Raw genomic sequence first — 9795 nt, 5'->3', positions numbered from 1 at the left:
CACAGTGGTAATTTGAATTGCTTACTGAGGTCCAATGATCCCCAGTCAGGGCAACACATTCGGCTTTCTCCAATAAATTCTCTTTATCTTCCTTTTCATAATGAAAAGGAAGATAAAGAGAATTTATTGGAGAAAGCCGAATGTGTTGCCCTGACTGGGGATCATTGGACCTCAGTAAGCAATTCAAATTACCACTGTGTGACGGCAAACTTTATTGACATCTTCTCACTGTTCTCAGGTCAAATATTTATATGTGATTAAAAATGCGATTAATTTCAATTAATTAATTACAAAATCTCTAATTAATTAGATAACATTTTTTAATCGAGTCCCGGCCCTAGTTTTTATATATTTATTAAAATGATAACTACAATCCGAAAAAACAGGGGAAGCCTGGCTTCCCTTGGCCTCCAGGAGAAAACGCCACTGCCTGTGAGCCCACTGTGCTCTGATGTGTATGTGTTACAATGGCGTTTGTTAGTAACCAGAAAATGACACCAGTAATGACAAACAGATGAGAATGCTGCGTGGGGTCTGGGTGCTGTGTTGGCGGGACGTTGAGGGGCTCGCTGCTGTGAGGAGCGGACAGTGAGCTTTATTACTGGTGTCGTTTCCTGGTTGCTGCGTGGGGTCTGCGAGACAGCGAGACACTGCGGAACTCAGCCTGAGCACACACACGTGAGTGTGTGGCGAACTGTGAGTGGAGATCTGCGGAGCCGCGGCTGAGAAAAGATAAAACTGAGTAAGTGTGTGTGCCGGCGAAACTCCGTGGAATACCGCGGTTGAGAAAAGATAAGGCTGAGTGAGTGTGTGTGAGGAGCTCCACGGATTGGTCCATTTGGACCTGGGTATCGTTACGTCACTATACTCAGGAAGAACAAAATAAAAAAAGAAGAATGTCCAACGAGGCATTCTGGGGCAGCATAGACAGGTCTTTTCTGTGTTAGAGTTTTACTTGCTACAATAATATTAATAATAATAATAATAACAACTCAGATTTTTATAGCGCCTTTCACGAGACCCAAGGTCGCTTTACAAGGAAGAACAGGAGTATAAACAAACATAACAGAAACAAAAGGCAGTCAGGCTGACAGGACAGTTAGACAGAGAAAACAACAAATAGATTTGGGGCCAAAGTCCTTGGCAGACAGATGGGACTTGAGGGCCCTTTTGAAGGCGTCAAGTGTGGGGATGTTGTGGATCTCCGCAGGGAGAGCATTCCAGAGAGTGGGGGCTGCCATACTGAAGGCTCTGTCCCGCACAGGTTGGTGCGGGTTGCCAGAGTCTGAAGACCGCAGGTTCCGGGGTGGGGCATGTCGGAAAAACAGCGAGCCAGCTAGCAGCTAGCACCATTAGCCTGGTAGAAACCGGACCTCGAACCTCAGCAGCGGTGATGGAAAACACCCGAGTTGAGATGGCAGGACTGAGGGAGGGTTCGTGGATAGTCCTTGGAGTGGGGCAGAGAGGAGCCCAGTCGGGGTATTCCGGAGCGGGGATTCCACGGATAGCAGAGCACAACGGTGAGCTCGTTTTGCTAATGGCAGGACGGCAGAGGCTAGGAGCTAAACAGCAGCCAAACATAATCGGCTGAGCAACGGAGTATGGCAGAAACACAAAACCAGAGCAGAACAATCTTTTCGCTGTGTATGCGAAAAATAATTGACGGCAGGGAGTGATAGACACGAGGAATAAGCGTCGGCAAGAAGAGCGGCGAAAAACACGCCAGCGTCCCCTCTAGCCAACTTCCGGTGATCTATACAGGAAGTGTCCTTTAAAATACTATATGTGTTTATTGAGCTAAAAAAAAGAATTATAATAATATAATATGGCAACTGAACATTTTCTGAATCAACTGTTTGGAGCAGAGCCAATAAGACAAGCCCATCATTATCCAGTTAAGCTGTGGTTCACTCAGCAATTTTACTTATCATGCAGCTGTGAACTCCTTGAAGTTCTGATGCTAAGCTAGTCACTCTGCATACTATGTACTTTATATAAGTTGGGTAATATGATGAAGTTCAATATTTTTTCATACCAGTTTATGGTATCACAGCCTCACAGACATGTTCACAAGTCAGAACATTTCAGCTAAAGAGGCTGACTTACCCACAAAACACTCGCACCACATTGTTGTTGACCTTCTTGTCAAACAGGTAGCATCTGAAGTCTTCCAGGGCGTCCTTGATGCCGATTACAGTGAGAACCACCAGCAGAGGAATCATGGTGATTTCTTTCTGAAAGGCTTCAACCACTGGCACCCAGTTCAGTAACACCAGGAACAGGAAATAGAGGTTGGCAGCCCTACAAAGGAAGACCAAAGCAGCTAATTAGTATTTAGTGGAAATGCAACCATTTGCTCCTAGACTTTCCATTGGTGTTCCACAATATATTTCCTATGTGTCTGTCAGTTTTTGTGGTTTGGACTGAAATATCTCAACTCAAATTTGTAATTGATGGACCTAAGATGTGGCATTCAAAAAACTGTGGACTAATAGGCTTATCTAGCCCTTTTTACCCCAATTCCAAGGTCCACACATGAAACTAAGCTAAACAAACAAGCAATACATTCTGGAACAGAAAACACCTAAGAAAGTTTATGGAATCTTCCAGCAGGAAACCATCTTTGCAAGGAAGGTGGTTTCCTGCTGGAAGGTTTCCTGCCGTTACCTTCTTGTATTTTTGTAAGCAGCAGTAACACAAGAGGGTTGAGCTAAGTACAACCGAGTGAAAAGTACATGTTAAGGCAACCACATTTTTCAATTAAAATTTAGGATAAATAAATGGACATAGTTTCATAGTTATGATACTAACCACGACATTTTTTTATTTTTTCAACAGACACCAATATGTGTGAAACATAATATTGCATTAAAACTAATTCATCTTGGAAATGACTGCCTCTATATTTATGTTGACTGCCATAAATGGTCTTTGCTGTTTTCAGGGCATTATTACCATTAACATAATTCTACTCATTGAAATATGGAGCTGTGGGTATGCCAATTCTTTGCAACTGTCAAATGAAAATCTAGACTATATACATTCTATACACAGCCTACAAATATGTTATGTTTATCAGACTACATTCTTTGAATAGCTCAAAAACACTATATATAGTCTATAAACACTCTATATAAAGCATTTATACAATCTACATACATCCTATATACACTCTGCCTAGAGCCTATATACAGTACATTCTGTACTTTACAAAGCCTATACACTCTATATATAGCCTTCATTAGTAAATGTCCCCTCTGTGGGACTAATAAAGGTAATCTGATTCTGATTCTTTTACAAATGAGGCACCTCAGAATACAATAACAATTCAAATATGTCACTTCCATGATTAAAATGTTGTTTATGATTGTGTTTAAAACGAGAGTCAGAGATCAGGGCGCAGGGTGTGGGCATTCTAGGGACCAATACAATTATACTGTTAGGTGCTCTCGTATAAGGTGCACGTGACTGGTCTTTATGTGTGTGTTTAAGCAAATTAAACAAAATTCTGTTTACCAAATGTAGGCAGTACACACGAGTGAAGCTCTGACCTGTGGAACTGCTGGAACAGGTTCATGGGGATGAAAGTCAGCAGGGTGTACTTGGAGGAGCGGATGGCGTTGCCCATGTAGCCCCTGGAGGTCGCTTCATACTCCTGGGGGTGGGGCCCATTGCGGGCAAACACTGTTCTCCGTTTCCGACTGACTGCCTGCGGAGAACCATGGGCCTCCTGGGATGTCTTCTCTGGTGGTCCAGCAGGGGCAGAGGTCCAGCCCCTCCCTGAATGTCTCCCCAGCAGCTGCCTCCAGCGGTGCTGCACCCAGTGGAGCCCCTCCATCTAGGCAGCAGAGGGCTCAGGCTGAGCTGTGAGTGGCACGTGGCACGCCCCCCCCCCTCTGTGGGCTTCTGCTCCTCCGTGCTCCACACTGAACTTCCACTATGCCCTCATCCTGTGGAGAGAAAAGCAAAACATACTTTCAGGTTGTTCCCATAGAGTGCAGTGATGATGTATTTTTGTAGGCCGACCAGGAAGTGCGCATCACAAGGGGGTGCTATGGGATTTTTCCCTTTGATTTTAGAATATTGCTGAATGTTAGCTCTTTGGTGAACACACATTTATGATATTTACACGTATTGTTCAGCACCAACAACAAAACCAACAATATGTTGGTGAATATAATTGTGTGCATGCTTATGGTAATAAAGGGACCCAAAGTGCAGATAAAATAAATAAAATATATGTGCATTGTTTAATGTTTTTTTGTGATTAATTGCGCACTCAAAAATGGAGAGATGCTGATTTGACCACAGTACCGGAACGGACGACAGTATCTTAATATCTTCTGAAAACAAATGCCAGTGTCACACACACACACACGAATAATAAGGCGTAATAATCGGGCAGTTCAATGTGTGTAGAGGTGTGTGTGTGTGTGTGTGTGTGTGTGTGTTTAAAATGAAGCAGCCTGCAGTCGCTCTTTAGCTGTTGACATAGTGTTTGTACTTTTATTTAAGTAAAGGATCTGAGTCCTTCTTCAAACACTGCTTATTTCATTCCAATGCCCAATCATTTTAAATGATTTGAAAACTAATGTACTTGCAGGATATTTGCTATTTAAGTTGCTCTCCTTGTGGTCGATTGCACTTATTGCAAGTTGCTTTAGATAAAAGCATCGGGTCTATTAAATGTAATGTAAAGTCTGGCTCATGTCCGGAGTTCCTTTTCTTCCCACAGTGTTGGACAGGTGATGACAGTTGTGTTTCCCAACATTTATTTATGCAGCTGCTTTGATGGAACATGACAGGGACATACACACTGTGGACACAAGTGAACATGGTGGAGCCATCACATGGTTTTATTTGTTGGCAAGCCCACTCTGGAGTCCATGATGTGAGACATGCTGCTTTTATAGTAGACCTCATCACCAGTGGTGTTCAGTATGGTACATTTACTCAAGTACTGTACTTAAAGGTGGGGTATGTAATTCACTTCAGAAACACTTTTTGTTATATTCCATGGAATGCTCTTAACATCCCGATAGCCATTAATACAGTATATTAAATGCATTGACAAAAAATCCATAACAAAATGTCATCTGTGGAAGCCGTAGTACTGTAAAAAGCACGACCAATCATCTGAGCCGGTCCGGCTAAAATATCTGGATGGCCTACCCGCCTGTCAGCCTTCCATCTGTGCACAAACTTATCTCGTGCCCTCATTGGTCATGTGCACGTTCGTGTGTGTTGGAGGAGGGGCTCTGTAACATACTTGCCAACCTTTAGACCTCAGGAATCGGGAGCTGTTAGATTAACATTAACATGCTTATTGTAGTTGTAAGTGCACTGACTTGCGGCCTGTAGCACCGTCCTTGATGGAGCATATGTGTGGGCTGGACCTGTATTTTACAGGAAAGGAGTGAGCAGTTGTCGATTCTTGTTCTGTTTCCTGTGAATATCTGCCTCACCCTCTCATACTTTGAGTTGCGCGCGCTACTAAAGAGACGTGTTACCATGGAAACCAAACAATGGTGTAGCTGTATTAAAGTCCGAGTGGAAACAGTCGTGTGTAAATCTGATTTAGTCAGAAATCGGGAGAAATGCGGGAGAAATATGACCCCGGGAAGAAACCGGGAGAGGGCAATGAAATCGTGAGTCTCCCGCGAAAATCGGGAGGGTTGACAAGTATGCTCTGTAAGGAAGTCTGAAGGTAGAGGCAGATTTTTTTCGGCTGCGTAGTTTCAAATTCTAGCGCACTCGAGCTGGTTTCTCCGAAATTACATACCTACCTTTAAGTACAATTTTGAGGGACTTGCACATTTCCATTTTATGTTACTTTGTACTTCTACCCCACTACAATTCAGAGGTAAATGCTGTACTTTTACTCCACAACATGTATATAGTAACTTTAGTTACTTTGTAGATATGGATTAATGATAACAATATGATCAACATTTGTCATTAAAACTAGCTCCACCTTTACCAGCTTCGATAAACACATCAATAATTATAGTCAAAACACATCATACAATCCATTTACCATTATATATAATTAGAAAATGGGTTCATCTGCAGTACATTTAGTTTTGGTACTTAAGTGTTGACGTCAATAATTGTGTACTTTGACTTGAGTAACATTTTTAATACAGGACTTCTACTTGTAACCGAGTAAATTTACACTTTCTACTCTTAGGCCTACTTAAGTACAAGATCGGAGTACTTCTTCCACTTTTGCTGATCACCATTAAACCCTTGCTTTATGTTTATAAGATACAGCACAACAAATATCCTTCTTCTAAGATTTAACAACAAGCAATATCAGCACAAACTGGTTGCATGCTTTGATGCAATCTATTGAAAGTCCATTAAAGTCATACTGTACTACTGTAGGACTCAACTTTATCCGTAAACGTAAACGTTTACCCAAAAGCCCCCCTGAGGGTTTCTAACTGTGTCTTTACAGACCTCAACCCATGAATTGCTATGTCAATACTGCAGCAATCGAACATATGATCGAGGTGCAGCAGCTGATGATTGGCTCTCAGCACAAACAGTTTATGGTCCTGACGTAACAATACTGACAGTACAGTATACCTACAGTAGCTACAGAGTTCTCCATTACTGTGATGGATGAACAGAGCAACACGAGTATTCCAGGAAAACAGCGGATTTATCCACAGCAGAAACAGAGAAGGACCACCCTAACTTACCCAGCATTTTAACACCACACGCTGTCTATTTTCAAGTGAAGTTACATCCCATCCCTTCAATGTTTGACTGACCCCGCGAGACGACCACAAACAGCCCCCTGCTGCTGCTGATCAAAGCAGGATGTGAAAAAATCACCGGCTTTAAAAGCTCCCCTTTCCCGTGTAGGGGCGTCCGACAGAACTCTATTGACAAATTGTGACGTTTCAAAATGGCTTCAATATCAGTGTGTAATTTAATGGATGCTCTTCAGATATGTAATTATTGAGACTTTTTAGTACAATCGGACCTAAAGTTATTAATCGTTTTTATATAGTAAAGTCACATTGTTAACCTGTTTTCAACACTCTCACTGCTTTTTGCCCACTTTTCAACGATCATGTCCCATTAAAATGGCTAATGTATATATGGAGTTCAGCTTGCGAGCCAACATCAATCTTTGTTTTCTTCTTAATAACTGAGGGTGACAAGACACACAAATATGCAAACCGAATAATGAGTATACAACAGTATTTCTATTTACTAATGGTATTTTAACATCCTAAGAAGTCATAAGAAATGATGAAACCCATTTTTCCAAGCCATCACGAATGCCTCTGTTTCTATCATGTGACGAACGTCAGCTGACCAGCAAGCGGAGGGCGGAAGCAGAGGAAAACATGGTGGTGTTACTGAGCAGGCTGCCTGCCACAGAGTGTATTAAGGTGAGTACCAGGCGCTGTACCCATGAATACTGATGCACATTAACTTTGTTAAATGTATCATGGACCTGTTGGCGCGAAAACATGGAGATAAACCAATTCATGTTTAATATTAGTGAAGGACTGGCTCAATGTTGGCTCGTGCCTTACTACACAACAGGCGAGGTACTCAGTCATGGAAGAAGTACTCAGATTCTTTTTTTAAGTAAAAGTACAAATACTAAAGTATTTAAATAGTAAACTACTGTTGAACATACTTAAGTAGACATACAGAAGTATTATCAGCTAAATGTACTTCAAGTGTCAAATGTGAAAGTACTCGGAATGCATAATGATTCTGTTTAGAGTAAATATTATTATATACATGTATAGTATCTTGTTTTTATAACTAATAAATATATGTAGGGGCATTTTAAACATTTTAGTTTTTCAGTGTGGGTCCAATTGAATCACTATTGGCTTTGTAAAATGCTGGGAATATGTGTAGTACAGTAGGCTACTGCATCTTATCAGGTATGTGTTTTTATATGTAAAAAATAACTAGTGACTAAGTGTTCAATAAATAAAAAACAGTAAAAAGTACACTATTTGGCTCCAAAATGTAGTGGAGTGGAAGTATATGTACAGTATTATGAAAGACATTTACTCAAGTATGTAAAAGTAGTACTTAAATACTGTACTTCAGTAAATGTACTTGTGCGTGACATTACACCACTGCACAGCTGCATCGAAGCAAAAGGGCAATGCACCTAAGCACATGACCTCCAGTACCAACCTAGGTACTTTAATTTGATGGGATTTCATACTTTTACAGCAGTAGATTCTGGTAACCAATATTGTCTTTTTACTTTGCTACATTTATCTGACAGCTTTAGTTAATTTACATATTAAAATCATTAGCTAGTACAAAATATAAATCTACTCAAAAAAAGTTAACGCTTAATAACGTTCAAAAGTTCCAGCAACAGTACACAACATCATTAAAATGAGCTCTACCTTTAACAGCTGTGATAAACACAATAATGCATCAATAATCATAATCTGGTACTTTGATACATATCAAATTACCGGACATATGTATATTTAAGCAATAGCTCACGACAGGCCGTGGTATATGCTCATTATATCACAGCTAAGGGGCGTGGTTCGGCCCGACGCGAACAGGCAGTCTTAAGGAGAGGTGCCGGAAAACGTGCCTCCTTACACTCCACCTTCCTATAAACGCGACGACGTAGAACCAGAAGGGGGACAAGCAAATAAAGTAAAAATAAACTCCCTACAGAGGGTAAAGAGAGACCTGTGTGGGACAAATGCCCACAGGGACAGCCTAACTCACCTGCAGTCCCTCGGTTTCGACCACGCGGAGAGAGGACGGAGAGCCCGTACGCCTCTCGCCGGAAAAAGGGAGAATATCACTCCCCTAACAAGGAAATAGGAGACTGTGTGAAACATGTCCTTCCCGGACCAGTCTCCCTTTCACTGCAGTCCCTAAGGTCGACCCGCGAGAGGATTGGAACAGACCTGTGCGTCTCTCGACGACAAGGGGGAATACTAACGACGCGTTCCACCCCTGGAAGCAGAGATGAAGAGTGTCGCCGGCCAATACATACAAGGGCCGGAAGTGGGGCAGCCTTCTATCCGTACAAAACGATACAAGGTCCCTGCCACTAACGCGGTAATGCCGTACCGGTAGTCCGTCCCCCCACATAATCGTCCACACGACAACCAAGATCACGGCCCGCCTGGGGTGCACCCCCGCTCTTGATGTAGTACCGAAGGGAATTGGGTTATCGCTAATCCGGAATCTCCCGCTTAGGTATATGCTTATCTTGACTTCAGATGGATGACATTTGGGGTCCGAAGATACCTCATATTACACAGCCGTCGGGAGTTATTAGGACCGGGGGTGACCAAGATGGCCTTATTCGACTTCCTTTTCAATAAACCATACCCTTCGTTCTAACGGCCCGGAGGAAGGAAAATATGGGCCTTCATCCCGAGGCTCCCACCCCGGGATTGGGAAACCCGTCACACCCGCACTGATGTTCACAAAGGTCACACGCGCCCCCGCGTCCCCTAATGGGTTACGCTATTCGGAATCTCCCGACGCGGTAAATGAGTATCTTCGAACCCCATGTCATCCATTGGAGTTCAAAAGTCAACTACGTGTTATTTGTCGTTGTAAATGTGTAATTACTTTAAATTTGTCCGGTTTATTACCTAGTTGCGAGAGACAGATTATACCAAGCGACGCAATTCACCAACAACGTTCCGTTGGGTGGAACGATGATACAAAACACGTCTTCGTTGCCTCTGATAAAATAAAACTTGGTATTAATAAATGATCATTTTTGATAAATTTAATCTCACAACATAAAAAGAAAATATA

At 42.2% G+C, this 9795-nt stretch overlaps 2 protein-coding genes across 2 annotated transcripts in view; one reads left to right on the top strand and one right to left on the bottom strand.

Annotated features, from left to right (window-relative positions):
• Positions 1 to 2076: 2076 nt before the first annotated feature.
• Positions 2077 to 6964, bottom strand: LOC104965634 (probable phospholipid-transporting ATPase VD). Its single transcript, XM_010794627.1, has 3 exons — positions 6708 to 6964; positions 3552 to 3950; positions 2077 to 2301 (listed from the first exon to the last, which is right to left on the bottom strand). Exons 2-3 carry the CDS (start codon positions 3836 to 3838, stop codon positions 2103 to 2105), a joined length of 486 nt encoding a protein of 161 aa, XP_010792929.1. The 5' UTR covers positions 3839 to 3950; positions 6708 to 6964; the 3' UTR covers positions 2077 to 2102.
• A 341-nt stretch (positions 6965 to 7305) lies between these two features.
• commd8 (COMM domain containing 8) overlaps positions 7306 to 9795 on the top strand; it is a 10949-nt gene continuing 8459 nt past the window's right edge. Inside the window, exon 1 of the mRNA XM_010794626.1 lies at positions 7306 to 7409. Within this exon, the coding sequence (XP_010792928.1) occupies positions 7365 to 7409 (45 nt within the window). The 5' untranslated portion in view covers positions 7306 to 7364. The remainder of the gene's footprint in view (positions 7410 to 9795) is intronic.

Source organism: Notothenia coriiceps, unplaced genomic scaffold (genome assembly GCF_000735185.1).
Source record: "Notothenia coriiceps isolate Sejong01 unplaced genomic scaffold, NC01 NC01_scaffold00037246, whole genome shotgun sequence".
NCBI lineage: Eukaryota > Metazoa > Chordata > Actinopteri > Perciformes > Nototheniidae > Notothenia > Notothenia coriiceps.
This window is presented reverse-complemented; position numbering and strand designations above follow the sequence as displayed.